General features: G+C 35.6%; 1 protein-coding gene across 2 annotated transcripts in view; it reads right to left on the reverse strand.

Moving 5' to 3' along the window:
* Window positions 1-570: 570 nt before the first annotated feature.
* The window catches only part of FAM21 (Family with sequence similarity 21), a 58,992-nt gene continuing 40,712 nt past the window's right edge, over window positions 571-18,850 (reverse strand). The window contains exons 10-15 of one of the 2 annotated variants that reach the window (XM_083120906.1): window positions 15,004-15,155; window positions 12,980-13,224; window positions 10,898-12,177; window positions 8,477-8,661; window positions 3,245-4,205; window positions 571-1,748 (exon numbers count right to left, since the gene is read on the reverse strand). In XM_083120906.1, the coding sequence (XP_082977032.1) occupies window positions 1,612-1,748; window positions 3,245-4,205; window positions 8,477-8,661; window positions 10,898-12,177; window positions 12,980-13,224; window positions 15,004-15,155 (2,960 nt within the window). In that variant the 3' untranslated portion in view covers window positions 571-1,611. The remainder of the gene's footprint in view (window positions 1,749-3,244; window positions 4,206-8,476; window positions 8,662-10,897; window positions 12,178-12,979; window positions 13,225-15,003; window positions 15,156-18,850) is intronic. The other variant, XM_083120908.1, reaches the window with a different exon arrangement.

The following is an 18,850-nucleotide window of genomic DNA, read 5'->3' on the forward strand; positions in this document are numbered from 1 at the left end:
ATTTGCACTGGTGGCTTCTATGAAATTGCAGTAATTGCATCTTCAGTACTTTAGGCTGTATATTGAAAGTATATTTTAGTTTGGAAATGATTTTCTACAAGAAAATCTTGCTCAAGAAAAAGTTAATATTTTGCTTGATGTACGAGACAAGGAGGCGAGGTACTTTAAAAATGCCAATTTTGCAGTTTATAAAAACAGTAATTCCATTATTTACATATTTAATATGTAAGTAAGTAACCTTATTTTTGATAAATAAAAATAATTCAAATATGCTAATTATATATATATATAAAAATGTATCCGTACCTGGGGTAAAGTTTCAGCATTTTCCACTTGTAAACTGACATTCAACTTTACAGATGTTTTTTTCTGTAATATTTTCTAAATATTTATTTTTTTGTTTTCATGATGGTTTAGATTGTACTCTACCTAAATACCATGAAGAAAAAATTAATATTGCAACTTTGTTATTTGATATCATGGTTTCACTTTTCAGAGAATTGCCCAATAGCATCTCTCCATTTCTATCCTACAAATAAAATGACCACCCAAAGTTAGTGGAGAGCAGGTGAAAAATGGATAGAGCCACATTTTGAATTAAATTATGATTTTTCATGTCTATGAAGACAATTCATGGAGTCAGTCAGTAGGCAGACACTGTGATATAACGCCACTTTTTGAGAAGTCTTAAATGTCATAGGGTGTTTATGAATACATTGATTGATTTCAGTACCCATGTCACTTCTTTAGGATTTCAGAGATACAAAAAATGATAACCCACACATACAAAGGCAACATTTTTCCTTTCATCTTTAAATTCAACAAAAGAGCTAGTACATGCAAAAGGAACAACAATTTATTCAACATGACTACCAGCCACACAACAGTAGCAATATCCACTTACTGGAATGTATCCTGCTTTCTCAAACACAACATTATATTAATCTGGACTGTACATCACATTCACAGGTCTCTTTCTAGGTGGAAGACTTACTAACATGTATGTATATATATCTATATATACATTATGTACAAATTATGCTCACTTCCTACATAATATACAATTATTTTACACATGCTTTTTTTTAAAAGTTCATTCTAAGCATTACTATTTTTTGGCATACAAAAATTGTATTTTTTTCTTTTAGTTATATAAATCATTTATATTCATCTTCAATATTCAGTTTTCCTTTAAATATAAACACAAGTGCTTCCACTATTAATATCTAGATATAACTACAATAAAAATTATATAAATGCTATTTTTGTGTGTCAGTAAAACATAAAAATCAGCACATTTAACAAGCCAAGACAGCCACACGCAAAGCACAAAACAGTGTCTTTAACAATCAGTTTAAATATAAATATGTAATAACAAAATAGAATCTCTCTCTCTCATGTTCAAAATCTGAGAGACGGCACACATTTGTATGTGTAAAATGTTCTCACGTGTGCAAATTAGAATAACATAAAATGGTTAATTGTACAAAGCTAGCTACTTTTAACAGTTGATGTGATTATGGCAAAGGAAAAACTCATTTCCGTTATCAAAGTTCTGATCACAGCCATCATATGAGTTTATGTCTTCTATCATCAGCTTCACATCATACGCTATTTTCTGATCACATTCAATGGGTCTTCAAACAAATCTTCAGATGCATTCCTTGTGGTACGAACTGCAGGCGTAGGTTTAACTTGTCGAGGTTTAGAATGGGGTTTCTTTGCTTCTGATGATGATCCAAATAAGTCTAGAAATAAGATAAGAAATAAAATGTATGTACATATATTTACATCATTAGTATATTGATTTGGTGATAAATAAATTAAGCAATAATATTTTGGTTCATTGCAATGGTTAGATTAAATAGAGACAATAGCAAACACATTGTCAATGCTGTGACCAGGAGTCAAACCCAAATCTTCTAAGTTACGATCACAAGTTGAGAGACTTGAGGCAGACAAAAAACATTATTTTATGTAGAACGACTTTTCCATCCCATATACAGTATTTCCATTTTCACTTTTTCTGACGAGTCACTTAGGACATATGTGGGCCCCAACTGGATGTGTTCACTCTTTATTCATTTACAATTTCTATAATTAAAGTAAACTTGCATTTTCACTGATGTCCCATTTTTATTTTTCATTTGAAGAATTAGTTCTGACCGTAATCTTACTCTCCTATATGCTTCTGTGAGTAGGTTAGGTGAGTGAAGGTTGGTGCTTCAAATATTTAAAATAACTTCTACATACCTACATGACCTGTTACGCCAGTTATATTTGCAAAGTGAGTTTTGAGTATGTTTTGGTTGGTAGGTTACTTTGTTACTCCCACAATGTCCTTCCTGCTCTACGCAAGGAAATTTTCCCACATGTAAAATACATTTCCGACCGTGACAACTTATGAATACAGCTTGCAAGATGAAGACCAAAAAAGTATCCAAAAAAATGACCTTAAAACTATTATGTAAGCTTGAACTTTTCATAAACAATGCAAGTCACGTACTTGTATTTCTATTTTCGTTATTTAGTACTGTCATTAATTATTTCTGCCACTTTTGGCTAATCACAATAATGAGGATAATTAGATTAAATTGAAGGGATACTCATGAAGAACGCCAATGTTCTGGAACTCCAACCAAAGAACTTAAGTGACCAGATTGAAAGTTAACATGCTTGGAGACAAGAGTTGGTTCGTGTACTAGTGACAGTACTTGAATAATTTGACACAGTTGGATGTTGGGTGGCTTGAACTACTGAAGCTAAGGAAAAATGTATTAACAGGGTGTCTACCAAAATTCAAAATTCTTGACTCATTTTTCTTAAGCTTTATTTACACGACCCCTACTTAGGTAAAGATGGAAATTAGCAATTAAGAAACGATTTATTTAATGAAAAACCACTACCAAAAGGCCAGTTAATATGAAAACTGAAGTTGTATTTAACAAGAGAATTAGACTTGCTTTATCTATTAATGCATCTTGGACTGCTACATTTGGCAGACCAGCGAGGCTCTGACATCTGGACTCCCAGCCAGTATAATTTTATGTGGGGCTCGTGTTGTCATTTTGTGATTGTCCCTTCATCCATCTTATCTTACCACCAATCCTCCTCATCTTCACGATTACCCAAAGTGGCAGAAAAGTGACGTAAAATAAACCACATCAAGCAAACAATTTCAGGTACAATATCTCCAACAGGTACAGTTCACAATATTTCCCAAACTATGAAAATAAAAACTTACCATCAGTGTCATCATCCAACAACACAGACTTTGCTGTTGTCTTTCCAAGAACAGGCTGCGCTGGTTTCACTGATGACTGATCACCAAACAAAGAATCGTCACCACTTTCATCGCTGAACAGGTCCTTTTTGCTTTCAAAACCACCTGTTCTTCTCCCTGTGGCTCTCTGGGTAGTTTGCACTGCACTCTTTTTCCCTGATGAAAACAGATCCTCCGATTCAGGACTGTCATCAAATATACTTCCACTGAAAGAACTTTTCATGCTACTAGACTGCCTGTTCACTACACTAGACTGCACTTGACTTGAAAATAAATTATTCGCAGGTTCCATGTCACCAAACAAATCATTTGAGCCATGTGGGGGTGTGAATATGTCATCTTTCCCTGGATTATTTCGGTTTTCATCTTTCTTAGTTCTTGGAATAAACATATCTTGATTCTGCTCCAATACTGGAGGAAGATCAAGTTTCTTTTCGGAACCCGAGAACAAATTGTCCTCAGATTCAAGGTCAGAAAATAAAGTGGATGAGTTTTTACTATTATCATCAAAAATGTTTGTCGTGGGTGAAAGGACCGGTGCACCAGGAAACAGGTCGCTGCAACCTGTCTCGTCTCCAGTTTCATGCACGTTAGGAACGTCAAAAACATCTTCTTCGTCCGTCGAAGGAGACAGTGGGTTGCTTCCAGGGAACAGCGTAAGTCCCGGAGAAACCTGACTAGATGGTAACCGCTCGCCAGACTGAATGCTAGGATTTTCAGTCACCGTGGAGAGCACATCTTGCACGGGAAGTTCGCTCGGCACTTTGTCTTCTTTCTTCCTGCTGGTTGGTTCCATTTTATCCTGCTTGATCACCACGCCGGTTTCTTGTGACTCTCCGTAATCAATCCTGGAGGTTCGTAAAGCTTCCTGACGACCTTTTCTTGTTGGGGGTCTTCTTCGAGTTTGGATTTTGGCTCTCTCCTGTATTTTTCCAAGGAAAGAGGCAGAAAATTATTAATTGCACCTTTCAAGTTTAAACATATAACATGGGGATGGGCCGATATGAAATTCTGGCTGATACCGATAAAGTGCCGATATAAAATTTCCCATGCTGATAAACGATATTCTACCGATCCGATATATAATTCCAAATGGTTCTTGAAGATCGGCATGAATAATTGACTTCCTAAATAAATAAATGTTTGTTTCCAGGTGACTGTAGTGCAAGAAGTTGCATATTTAGACATTAACTTTTTTAAAAAGTAGAGCATAGAGATTAGCCATTATAATTATAACAAAATGGAAGAATGCTAAATAGTAAGATATTTTTAGATACATCGGATTGGTAAAATAATCAGTAATTTTATCGATACACCAATATGTCTATATCGGCCGATACCGATAGAGTACCAATTAATCTGTGTCATCTCTAATATAACACAACACCTTCATTACTTCCTTAAACACACAAGATATGACTTAACCTGCTTTTAGTTGTGTGTTCTTCCTGTGTTAGCTGAATGTCGATCTTTGTAGTATAAACCATATGGTGTTACATGGTTCCTCACATTAGGGATGCGCAACCCCACCATTTAACCCACTAGATTTCAGGCTTACAGTTCAAATACTTTTCAAAGCAATCAAATATGGGGTATGCTGACTTTCAATTGTTTGATCCATATAGACATATGGACATATGAGCAGTAAAGCATATTTACCAGCACACGTATTGCGAGATGACTGAGTGGTAGCATGTATACTCTTCACGTGGCAGCAATTAACGTGTCATTTCTTCAAAACTACACACGATATTTCAGTTCTGTCTTTTTCATTTACTTGTACACATATGAAGGCATGGCATATTGAAATGACAAGAACAATATATTTATTGTTATTATTACTAACAAATGCAATTTGAAAATGCTGATTTTTTTCCCCTTCCAACATAATGGAATATAATATTATGTATAACTTATACATGAAGTATTACTCTGCAACCACCAATTTTTCATTATATACATTACTTTTACATGTAAAAATGAAAACAAAAGAACTTATTGACAATATGCAACAATTTGGGGTCCAGCAGGGAAACATCCAATTTCAAAATTACACAAGCTTTATAAAAGTTTCCATGTTTTCGGTTTTCTTTTTCAAACTTGGGGGACGGGCCTTACGTGTAGTGCTTCCCTGCAAATTTGGATAACACTGCTTTGCTTATACATTACTATTATTTTATTCCTCAAGAAGTATCATCCTATTTTCAACTTGACTTTGCATGTGGTTTTGTAGGAATGTACCCCTGCTACATACTACATTTTTTGGCTCAGTTTGGTTTACTGTGGTGGCCACAGGGGCATGCCGAATACAAACTTTTGTGTAAAATTTAAATTTTCTTCTACTTCTTCCTTTAACTTTTATTGGGAGGTACAATGTATAAATTTCACCTGTGCTAAAATCCCTGTCATTCCATAAAAAAATCATCTCTCTATGACAATTAGTTCTAGAGCTACATTGAAGTTTGAAAACCACGCATCTGCAAAGTTTTTGTCAAGAGGGCCTAACATGCGGGAGATACTTCTGTCCGCTAAAGTTAAATAATTTATATCGTGTTAAACCAGCCTTTACTAGAATTCCATTTGTAGATAATTTTATTTCTTCAGATATGCTAGTTTCAAAGATATCAACAGGTCACATTCGGTCAAAATTGTTCTCTCTCATAGCCAGATGGAGTTGGTTTTTATTGCATTGGGCTATTATTTGATTGATCTATCAGCCCACCAAATTTTATTTTTATCAGTCATGTAGTTTTGAGATATCAATAGCTAACATGGACAGATGGACATAACTGTTGCTTACGAACACTCGATTCAGTTTTGCTAATTAGTACCCTAAAAACTTAAAAAACAACAAAATGGTAGAATTTTATACTAAACTGTAGGTTATTCATAGAAATATAATGGATCAGTAAAATTATCACAGGGTGTCTACCAGTCAGGAATATCAGGAAAGTATAGAAATCAACAGGCAGGTGAGGAAAGGCAAGAAATTATGCATTTGGTCAAGAATTTTTGCAATTTTTTACAGTATAGTGAACTTACATTGTTATATACCTGTACTTGGATTTGATAAAATTGAATATTTGGAAATTAAAATTGTACTGAGTTGTGGTTAGGATTTGTTTGTTTCTTAAGAATTACATTCTTGTATGCGTAAAGTTTTGTAAAAATTTTAAATAATGTGGCCATTCCACATTCAGGATGAAGTCTGAAGCATTAATTCATGTATTAATGATTAAAGCAAGTCTAAATCTCTTGTTAAAGACCAGCTTCAGTTTTCATCTTACCTGGCTCTGTGGTAGTGATTTTTCATTGAATAAAAACATACAGTATGTAACATTCTTATTCGTACACATGGATTTTCAAAGAAAATGCTTTAATATCTGAAAGGAAATACAATCTTTTGAAATTGTTTCTTTACAATTCAATAACTAATATCATTAAGAACATAAAATCTTACCCAAATTCTGTATAACCAATGACAATAATAAATTAAATGAAACTGAAAGAGAAACATGCCACTTTTTGTACAACTTTTCTATTCGTACACTTAATAATATAAAATAAAAAGTATATTCAGAGCAAATTGACTGACAGTTCTAATACCTTGATGCGTATCCTTTGGCTTTAATTACTGCTTGACACCTGTTCTTCATAGAATAAACCAGTTTCCGACATGTTTCAGAGCTTATTTTATTCCACTCGGCTTGCACAACAGTTTTCAACTCTTGTTTGGACTTGACGCCTGCTTTATGAACTCTCCTCTTCAAAATTGCCCATAATAGCTCAATCGGATTTAAGGCTGATGTTTGTAGTAGTTTGGGCACATTCCATATTAGCCAATTCATGTTAACTCCCACCTTATGCTTACTGTCATTGTCTTGTTGGAATCTGTAGATAGGCAGCATGTCCATTTTTTGGGCACTCTGCCTTACATTGTTCTTCAATATGTCCAAATAGACATATGCATCCATGATACCATCAATAAACTGGATGGTACCAACACCTTTGAACGACATACAGCCCCAAATCATTAATGACCCACCACCGTGTTTAACTGTTGGAACTGTGTTAATGTGATCATTGTCTTTATTTGATTTTCTCCAGACCCTATTTATTCCACCTGACCCGTATATATTAATCTTGAACTCGTCTGACCATATGACACTATCCCAAAATTCCTGGTCCTTGTGGATGTGCTCTTTCGCAAATTAAAGTCTATTCCTGCGATTCACCTTATTTACATACGGCCTCTTTCGTGGTATTCTGCCATGATATCCATATATCCACAAGGCACGTCGGACAGTTTGATTGAACATCATCTTGCCAGCAACATTTTCTAACGGTTGTAACTAAGGAACACTTAGTCGGGGGTTTCCTCGCTCTCTTTTTAAAATAAAACATTCATCAACTTTATTCAACCGTCCCTCTTTTGGTTTTCTCGTCACATTCTGTGTTGAACCTTCCTCTCTAAATTTGTTTACTATGTATTGAACTGTGGAGTGTGATTTATTGACTGTTTGTCCAATTTTTCTTAACGAATAACCTCTAAGGGCCAAATTTATAATAACATCCTTCAGATCGGAACTAAGTTGCTTCACCTTGCACATTTCGAACATGCTGATAGATAGACGATAGGCCTACAACAATACCTATGCCAGCATTCCGCTTGACGGGGAGCATGCCTGCATGTTCAAACTTGTTACGAAGTTGCAAACTGCACGAAATTGCCCGAATAGCGGTGGTGCTGTATGCGAGGAAGATTGAAACTCTTGCCTGTACAAATAACCATGTTGCATGAAACAGAATGTTTTTCTCTTTTCATACAAATTATATGCTCTGTTTATACACTTTGAACATACATTTTTATTGACATTTGTTGGTGAAACCTTCATTAACATTAATTTCCAGATTCATATGAAAATGACTATATTTACTAGTAGATATGACATTTTTTCCTCGGAAATTCTAGTGTACAAATAACAATGTTACATACTGTATATTTTCTTAATTTCACAACTATACCTAAGTAGGGGGCATTTAAATAAATGTTACGAAAAAGGGGGGAAAATGTCAAGAAAAAAAGTCCAGAATTATGGATTTGTTATTTTGGTAGATACCCTGTATCAGCATTTGCTGTTTAACCCGAATACCAATATACCAACAGAAGCTTGTAAAGTTCTAATATCTTACCTTGCCAGCACTGTGGAGTGTGTTAACCGAAACCGGTTCATCAAAACTCACTGCAGCTTCTCTTTCTCCAAGAAGAGGTGGCTTAGCACCTGGCAGCAGAGCCAAAGGATTAATGTTCAAATCCTTTCCAAGCTGCAGAGGGCTTTTCAGTGGGCTCCGACGAGTAGGGGAAGAAACAGGCGACTCTATTGCAAACAAAAAGAAAATTATATTTTTACAATATGCAATCTCTAATGTCATACAGGGTGGTGCATATTGTATCTACCAATTTCAGCCTTGAACCCTGTTTGAATGCAGGGATGCATGCCTAGGGTCTCCTCTACTTAAGCAGCTGCAAGGGCCACAGTCTGTCATGGAACATTGGCTGGTTCAGACAGGAACCATGGCAGTGGATGCATTCATCCAAACAGGTTCCATGCAGCAGTGGACATGTTCAATCGAACAGAATAAAGAGGTGGGTCAGGCAATGGCATTGTGTAAAACCAGAAGTCTCAATACAGTAAAAGGATTTAGATGCCAGAGACGATGGCATAAGTCTGCACAGCAGTAAAATAGTCCCTATTATTCAGCATGGTGTTGTATGAAAACTTTGCCACCCTGATCACTAGAAAGAATGTTGAAGGATTTGTGATTTCATCCATCTAAAATGCATATGTGTACCCACCCTTTCATCTCATGGCCAAGTATAATTCATTAACCATTCTCCAGTATTTTTATTGCCTCCTGTAGATGGTAGATACAATATGCACCATCCTGTATAAAAATGGACCATTTCATGCTGAAAAACTATGACGAAAATATAATAATGGGAGTAAAATTTGATAAACTTCCAAGGATTTTTTTCACATTTCCTATTCCTTGTAAACTGCTAATACAGTGAAATCTCGATTTCATGTTTTTTAGGGAACCAAGCTGAAGAGAACTTAAAAAGTACGAAAACTGTAAAATCGGGGGAAATTTTATAACATTTTCCTTTTGGGGCCATCAAATTGAATGTAAAATCTAGGAACATAAAATTGGGGTTCTACTGTAATAGTCTTGCTGCTTACATCAATATGCTAATTACCAAGCACCAAATACTGTTTATATAAATGCAATTAAGAAGTATCTGAACCAGTTTGAAACAAGTTAACATATTTGCCAGCATATAAGATGCAAATTTTTCCATTAAAAATAGTACGCCGATACTCAGTTTCTGATTACCTTCAACTCTGTTCTGAGTTAGATGATTTCTTTCTGCTTGTTTGCGGGGTTTGACGTATGTGTACAATGTATTCTTCCCTAGTTAGATTAGGTAAGTTATTTGTTGATAGTAGACCTACATATTACTTTATACTTGAAATATTGTAAATTAATTATAAATTCAGCTATTTCAAAAAAAATGTGTACAAAAAAGGGGGTGCACCTTATACCCTTATACGCCGACAAATACGGCATCTATACACTGACAAATACGGTGTATCTTCCATTTTTTAAAATGTAGACAATAAAAGATATGTGCTTGCATGTGTTAAATTAGTACAAATTTAACAAAAGAGCACTAATATAGAATCACTTCAGAAACTAAAAATATTGTATATCCTTCAGCGGTTCTTCAACTGTGGTCCGCGGACCCCTGGAGGTCCATGGGACCCTCTCAGTGTTCCACAAAGGTTTGGAAAAATACTAAGACGACGAGCATTTACTCTTTAATGATGCAAATTCCGGGCTTTAAACTTTAAGTTAATTCTTGGAGGTCTGTGAGGACGAGTGATTTCTGAAGGGGGCCCGTAGTCTAGGAAAGTTCAAGAACCGCTGACGTTGAGGAGTGATACAACTAAGGAAGTGTAATATTTACACTCTTGTACAAAAAAAATGACTTCTCAGAAATAATGTACGTACTTAACTACTTTTACAAATATTATCTTAATATTCAAATGTTAAGCTAAAATTACTAACACTGTAATTTCCCCTTTCCCAAAAAAAGGATGGTTGATGAGTTGACAACTTGCAATAACATATTGCCAACATAATGCTGTTTTCTTGTATCTCCACGTTGTGAATTATCAACATTAATAAAATGTTTGCATACGTACATAGTATACTCAAAATCCACATATATCGAACTTTCATCAGTTCTCCTGCAAAGTCAATGCAGATGGACATATGACAACATAGTATTTGACCAGCAATATGTATACAGAAATGAATAATAAAAAAAAAGTTCTAGGTACAAAAATTATTTCAAACTGTGAATCAAGGGTTTCAAATCCAGAATAAGACATATTTTGTTTTCACTTTTGCATTTTATCATGTATTCAGTCATCCTCAGGCTATGCACAAGTACATATAAAGTGTGTGCGCACCAACAAACCTATGATAATTAATATTAATCATTTTCTGTAACTAATTCTACATAACTGTTTACAAAAATATCCTTACCTTTATCGTTTAGAACATCAGTCTTGGAATCTTCAATTCTTGTAACCATATTTTCCACTACACTTATTGTGTCAGTCTTTACAGGCAAATGTGGTGTGTGATTTTCAACAGAGGATAATGGTTTTGGCTCGTTTTTTCCAGATTTGACTGACGTAGTGATGCTGTTCACTGATTCTTCATCATTCTGAACCTGAACATCTGTTTGCACCTTCTTACTGATTGCAAACAAATCATCATCTTCATTTTTGACACTACCAAATAGATCTGTCGTTTTTCTGATGTTTAATGTTCTGGGTGGTTCTGGTTTTTGTGAAATTTTGGGGGGTTTACTAGGTTCTGCAATGCTTCGTGAAGAATTATTTTCATCATTTTTCATAGTTCTTGCTTTCTTTTCTGGTGTATTAGAAAAAATTTCCACTGTTGCACTAGTATCGAACAAAGAATCTTTCTTATTAATCGAAGATGAAGACGACATATCGTTCTTTCCTGTGTCAGAAAAGAGAGACTCGCCATCATTGACATTCCCGAATAACGAGTGTGAAGACCGAGAAACTTTAGGCACACTACTAATTTCAGTCTTTCTCACAATATTGACTACACTTGCAGATTTCTGAGGAAACAAATTGTTTTCAGAATCTGCAAATATATCTACAGAACTTGTTGAAGTGGTTTTATGTTTTGAATTTTGTTCTGCGGGTTTTGTAGCTTCTTTAGAACCTTTCCCAGAAGTGTTGCTGCTGTCTTCATTTTTTGCACCAAAAATATCGATATCCGGAACATCTTGCTGAGGGCCACCAAATAGAACATCATCATCGTCGAAAAGACCCCTACTCTTGAAGGTCTTCTGTGTTTTTTCAGGTTCCCTTTTGGACAGAATGTCAATGCTAGCTTGAGACTTAGATTTTGATGACTTAGAACTTGTTGAGCTCGCAGACGAAAACAGCTCATCGCCCGAATCTGAATCGTCGAACAACGACAGAACTTGAGATTTATGAGGTGGTTTCGAGTTACGTTCGTTCTCGGCGACGTTGGGCGTGTTGCTGAAAATATCCACCTGAGAACTCGAAGAGTCCTTTGGTTTCATGGTACCGAAGAGCTGCTTATCTGGTGATTTCTCAAATATGTCTTCCTCCCGTTCAATCTTAAGCTGAGGTTTGACTTGTGGCTCAAAGTTTTTAACCATTGGTTTGTTCTTGTTTGAAGCAACAGGTTCAAAAAGTGAATCTTCTTCACCTTCACTGTCGAACAGGCATATTTTCTTGGACTTTGATGCAGCAGCGCTGAAAAGAATATGAAAGAACAGTAACTGTCAGTGGAAAAAAAGTGGACATGTCAACAAAATTAATCTCAAGAATTTATTCCTTAGTTACTGACAGTTTCCACAAAAACATACATTAATTCTCTTCAATATATCTTTTTCAGTTTAAATGGACATCCCTATTAGCAATAATTTATGACAGAGATATTGAACTAACTGAAAAGTTATGATAGACAAATTTGTTTTAGTCCACTTTATGCATGGATAAGCTAATCGGGACTGGTTTAATAGTTTAAGATCAGTCAAACCACTGTGCACTCTGTCTTGATTGATTTGAATCCCGAACCGGTTGATTACAATGTGAGTGTTATCTCCATCACTATCAAGATTGTTTCTCTGTATATATATACAGGGAGGCCACAAAGTGGGTGTACCCCTGGTTTTTTCGTCGGAAAGTATGTTTAATTGTTGATGATTTGCAATTGTTTGGCATGTGGTATAACTTGTTTTGGTATAAGAGTATATAACAGCACTGCTATGACACACTGAATGCGTTGCAAGAAGCTGTCGAAGATGACTGCCTTCCAGGATGTGACGCTGCAATATCTCCGCAAAACATCTGCCAGGACATGGCAGAATTCAGCTGTGCTACGATCATGATGGTCTCCATACCCATGTCCTGGACAAGTGAACTATCAGGTACATGATCACATTGCTATAACAACAACCACCACTGTAGTATCGGAAACAAGGGGGATGGCGGGAGTACGCCCACTTTGTAACCTCCTTGTAGAATGAATGACTCAAGAAAACAAAATCCTCACCTTGGAAGAGCATGTTGGTTTGGAGAAACCTCCCTCTTCTTCACAGGAGTTTCAACGGCACTCGTCGGTGTCGATTCCTTAACTGATGTGCTAATGCCTGTGTTCTGTGGAGATGAAGCAGCATCCTCCCAGTCAGCACTATCATCGCCTCTTGACTCATCACTTTCAGAAACACGGCGCACAAAAGGAGAAATGCCTTTGAACAGGTCCACTTTGCCAAAAATTGAAACAGCTCCTGCTGGCATCTAGATAATGATAAGAATAAATACAGTTCATATACTAATATATTTGCATGCAAAGAATATGATCATTCACCTGAGAATTAATTTAATACTTTTTGTTATTCTTGTTTCTAATAACATACACATATTTGTAACTAAAAAAAATTAAATGTCAGCACAAAAGAACTGAATTTCAGGTTCAAATTGGATGAAATGACATTTCAGTGTTCTTATAGTGCATAAAATCTTATATTTGTTATAGAAATATCATATCTTTACATTCATATTTTATTATCTATGTAAAAGTTGCAGCATACCATGAACAGTATGTTATTTCTTTTTTAAAAAAGTCTATTTTTTCCTACATTTTGTCACTGAAATAATCTATGTTCAACAATTTTCTATATCTCATAGAATATTGAAAACCCCAGGAAAGGGTTGTACAGCCAAAGAAACTACACATTTTTCATTTAAGAGTTTATTTCGTGACAAAATGTGATAGGAAAAGACACTTCTCAATCTTTGAATCACCTAAAATGAACATTATGGCTCACATTTCACGATTCTGTCATACACATATGCATGTACCTAATTATATTTACTCTGGGTGACCTAAGGTTGGAATTTTTCCAGCCTTGTCCCTGTATAAAGTGGCTCCAGGGCTCACCCAGCCTTAAATAAATGGGTACCTGGGGACAACCCAGAGGGGTATAGGGCAGTGGTTCTCAACCTTTTTCAGTCTGGGATCTACCTTGAAGGATATTACACTTCATGGGATCCATAAGCATGGGTGCCGGCAGAATTACTTGCAGGGCTATCAAATCATATACGACCGGATCAAGAAAGTGTGGGGCGTTACCCCCACACCCCCTATACACCTTCATGGCATGGTGCTAAGCACAGGGAAACACTTTTTCTTTACTTTATATAATCATATTTATGCTAACATAGAGTACTTTAAGAAGCCCTCTTTTATGCTTGCTTAAACACATTACACATACTTCATTCTAGGAAAGTAAATATATAATTTAAAAGACTAATTTACTCTAGTCTAACACCTAACTAAACACCAGTTACGTTTTACCACGATGCTGGTAAAAATCAATGGTAGAGGGTGAATAACAGAAATGCAGTGTTTAGACTACGTACATCACAAGTTGAATTTAAATTGTTAAAATAATATATTTTAGCAATTTAAATTTAGAAGGTTTGTAAGACACAGTAAATACATTTTTGAGCCCGACTTCGCAACCTCCAAACGGCCCCTTAGGACACAGAAGTGGCTCGTGCCCCATAGTGGCTCGTGCCCCATAGGTTGAAATACAATGGTGTAGGGGGCTGGAGTGTGGTGCTGATCACATAACCTCCAAAATGGCCAAGTTTGAGAATATATCCCCTGAAAGTTTTCATGGCATGGAGCAATGTGCATATACCTTACTTAATATATAATGCAGCTTTCTACCAAAGATCCACATGGAAAATATCCATAATATATTGTCTGCACAGTAGATATCCATTAACAATATTTCTTAGTCAATCATAGCATGAATGCCTGCATATGTGGAAGCAGGTTTTACTTCTTTCACAGATATTACTCAATATGCCTCATCATTTCTTATATAAGCATACTTAAGTACAGTTATAGACTTCAGGAATAAACGTGAGAGTTAAGGAATCTATATTTCGTTGAAGGAAACTTTACAAGATTACAATGGTCACTGAAAGTTATTATCAACACCTGCAAAAAACAATGAATGAAAAGAAATAAAGGATACCATCCTTTAAGTATTGTAATATTCTCACCTTCTTCTTGGGTGTGTCAGTATTAATAACAGTGTCACCAACAGTTTTTGTTTCTTCAATTTTAATTGCTCTAGAATCAGTGTCTGGAAATAATGATTCCTCTTCAGTAGAATCCTTGAAGAGAGATGCTTGCCGATCCTTTTTCACAATGTCTGAAAATAGAATGGGAATGCATTATATTCTGGTGACAGAATTAATATTAAAATTAGATCTGAACTGATACTGATATCTGTATTGGAAAGTATCAGTTAGAATTATATCACCAATACCAGCTGATTCTTTTCTGGAGTCCGAGTGTCTCACAGATCCTGGAAATTATGCAAAATGTACAATTTTTCATTATTTTTGTAACAACATTGTGAATAAAATTGATTTTGTGATTATATGATTATCTCATGTGCAATAATGAATATTTTAAAACAAAACTTTTGTAGATTGATATGGTATAGATCCAATGGAGAGAATGTATTAAAATTTACAAATATTCTAACTACTCAGAATCGTTACAATCAGTAACGTCATCATCATAAATAAAAGTCTGGACTTGGGCTCCTCTGTTCCCACTGTTATGGGAAGTCCTACTTAAAATCGAAATGAATCTAATAATTGACACCGTAATTGTGACTACAGCTGAGCTGATAACACTTTGAGCATGTACTAATACAAACACAGATCATCAAATGCTGTAGATATTTGAAAAGAATAAAAAAAAAGTTGAAAAATGGGAGCCGAAACTAAAATGCAGGCAGGTAAAGAAAGACATTGCTAGACAGAGTCAACAACAACGTACACAGAAGAGACTGAGAGCAGGACCAACACTTGGAGGAACATTATTCTTTGGCCTGCAAAAGATACACAACTAACGATGATCAATGGTGATGCATGTTAAAATCAAGTATTGTAATGAGATTTCACTAATTAAGTTATTCTTTTTTTTGAAAATGAAATAATTCTGCTTTCTTACCCTTGAGTAACAAATTCTTAACAAATGAAAGAATTCTTAATTTGATGAATGATTACGAATGGTTGAGTCTGATGTATTGTTATCAATATAGGAAATTAAATTTAAATTTAATTTAACTTTAAATGTAATCACAACACCAGTACTTTTCACTCAGAGTGGTACCCAGAATTTTTATATGGGGTGAGGAGGTTATTTCACCTCATTTTTCATCAGTCAGTCCTATCTCTTGCCACCTTCTCCTGTATTTGAAGTTCATTTATAACCTTTAGACTGCCGAGTGGGTTATCCAAAAGTAACCCCTGTCTCCTAGGCCTTTGCCCACGAATTTTAAATTTCTACACTTATTTCAGATAAAATGTTATAACTCTTAGACTATTGGACCAATCTACTTCAGGTAACTTTTGTTTGGAAGCTAGAAGCATAGTGCATGTAACCATGCCCAATTCGGAATGTCGAAGGCGGTAGGGGGGTTTGGGAGACTCGCACCCCCAAATTTTCATGAAAAAAATAAAAATGTGGACTTGACCCCCTCTATTCCCACTGTTATGAAAAAAGGACGGAAACATTTGCTTTGCTTTCATAGAATGGACTTCTGGCAACAAAATGAAACTTGTTTCATGCCCCTGGCTGTCATACAAGGTTAATTATGAGGCAATATGTGGAACTCTGTCCTTTTACAAAAAAAAGCCTAATTTGCATAGTGCGCATGAAATTATTATAACTCACAAGCTATTCGACCTATCTGCTTCAAGTAACTTTTGTTTCCAAGCTATAACATCAGGCAATGCAACCATGCCCAATTCGGAATACAGAAGGCAGTAGGGGGGGGAGACCTAAATTTGCTTTGGTTTTGTCCACGTTTCGTTCAAGACGTGGGCGTCTTTGTTGGGTTGTTGCAAATTACCAACTGTCATTCTAGCTATGTTCTATATTTAGCCTTCGGGCTCTGAAAATCTCCCTCCCACGGGGCTATGCAGGATTCCAAATTTCCAACCAGCCAAACAAAGAAGACTGGCGATATTTAGCGACCTTCGCCTGGAGGAAACAAACTGTGCCGTAAACATCTGGTATATATAGCTTCTCTTCAATGCATGACTCAAACACATGACACTGGCATCTTGGAGGGGGAGGAAAGTTTGCTTCACAGGGTGACGAAACACTTTCCGAGAATGTCTGTCAGTGTTTCCACCCCAACATAAAAACTTTCATCAGGTAAAACCTCGGGAATTTCACCTCAAGCTGCGTGGCCCATATATGGGTCAAAATACGAGTAAAGGTTAAGGAAAGCTGGGCCCAATTTTCACTTGGGCATGTCAGTTATCCTTAGGCCTAGCATGCATGCATTTCATTATACACCGCTGTTCCACAGAAAACAGATACACTACTTGCCGCCATCTTTGTTTACACTACTGCGCATGCGCCAAATGTGTCGCAAAGGATCATGGTTACTCGCAAGGAATCATGGTCTGTCCTGCCCTAGTAATGCAGCGCTACATTGATTCATTAATATTTTATGCACGAAAGTACTGGTCAACCTTGAACGACCCTTGTAATTGCTAAAACTCTGCAGTATGTGTTAACAGACATACTAAATCGAAATCGAACATGTAAAAGTTGCATTTGTAGTATGATGAAATCGTAATAAAACAAAAGGAACTTGGGCGCATTTTCACCACTTTTCAGCATAATTTCATTCTACACGCAAAAAATACGTAAAATTACTATCGGAATCAAACCAACATTCCTAACCTAACAACGATGTGTGACCAGCGTACATTTAATTCCTCTATTTCGCACCAGTTTTTAAAAAATAAATTCATTCTACATGCACAAAACACGTGCATATTCGAATAATGACATCACTGATACTGCATAAAATCACTAATTTCTCGGGTGTAACACATCTCTGCAATGTAAAAACTAAGACAACGAGCAAATGAACTAGTTGATCAGGTTGCTTCTGAACGAGTCGCAAACAAAGAACTCAAATTCACAGAACAAGTTCACGGGGGGAACAAAGTAGTGAGTCCCTTTGTTTTTGCTAGACGTCCGCACCCGTCCAGTGTGACGTCAACCACAACCAGTTTACGTGAAATCCTGCTCTTCAAGGCAGAAAGTATTACATTGTCTTTGGTTCAAGGAGTATACAGTTATTGCAGATCCAAAACCAATGAACTGTCCGAACACCAACCTGCTCCGCTTCACGTATCAACGGGTTCCGAACGGGTGTGTTCTTGCAGAATAATAATAATAATAATAATAATAATAATAATAATAATAATAATAATAATAATAATAATAATAATAATAATAATAATAATAATAATAATAATAATAATAATAATAATAATAATAATAAATTCTTTATTTCCGTAGACCCATATCCATGGGTGTGGAAAACGTCATACAATACTAAATATTACAAATGGAGTAGGATTACAATGAAAAGAACAAAATGCAAACACAAAAATACAAATAAATCATATGGGTTAAAACATAAAAAGTTATAAGTGTCACATACTAAATTTGTAAAAGAGCAAATCCAAATATAGGAGACATACAATATCAAAAGAATGTAATTTTTGATTCAATTTACTAATCATTGAGATTATATAGAGGTATATCTGTTAAATACTGTTTAATTGCTTTCAGTTTCTTGTGAGTTTCTGTAATTTGTTTGATGTGTGTGGGAAGTTTGTTATGGTATTTTATTCCTGCAACATGAGGTGATTTGTCTGAAAGAACAAGTCTGTGTGCTTGCATGTGGAAGTTCTCTTTTTGACGTGTGTTGTGCTGATGGACGGTCGAATTCTTATCTAATTTACGATGTTTTAGTACATATTCAATTACTTTGTAAATATATAGGGAATATATGGTCATAAT

This window comes from Lepisma saccharinum, chromosome 4 (assembly GCF_977018435.1).
Source record: "Lepisma saccharinum chromosome 4, izLepSacc3.1, whole genome shotgun sequence".
Taxonomy (NCBI): Eukaryota; Metazoa; Arthropoda; class Insecta; order Zygentoma; family Lepismatidae; genus Lepisma; species Lepisma saccharinum.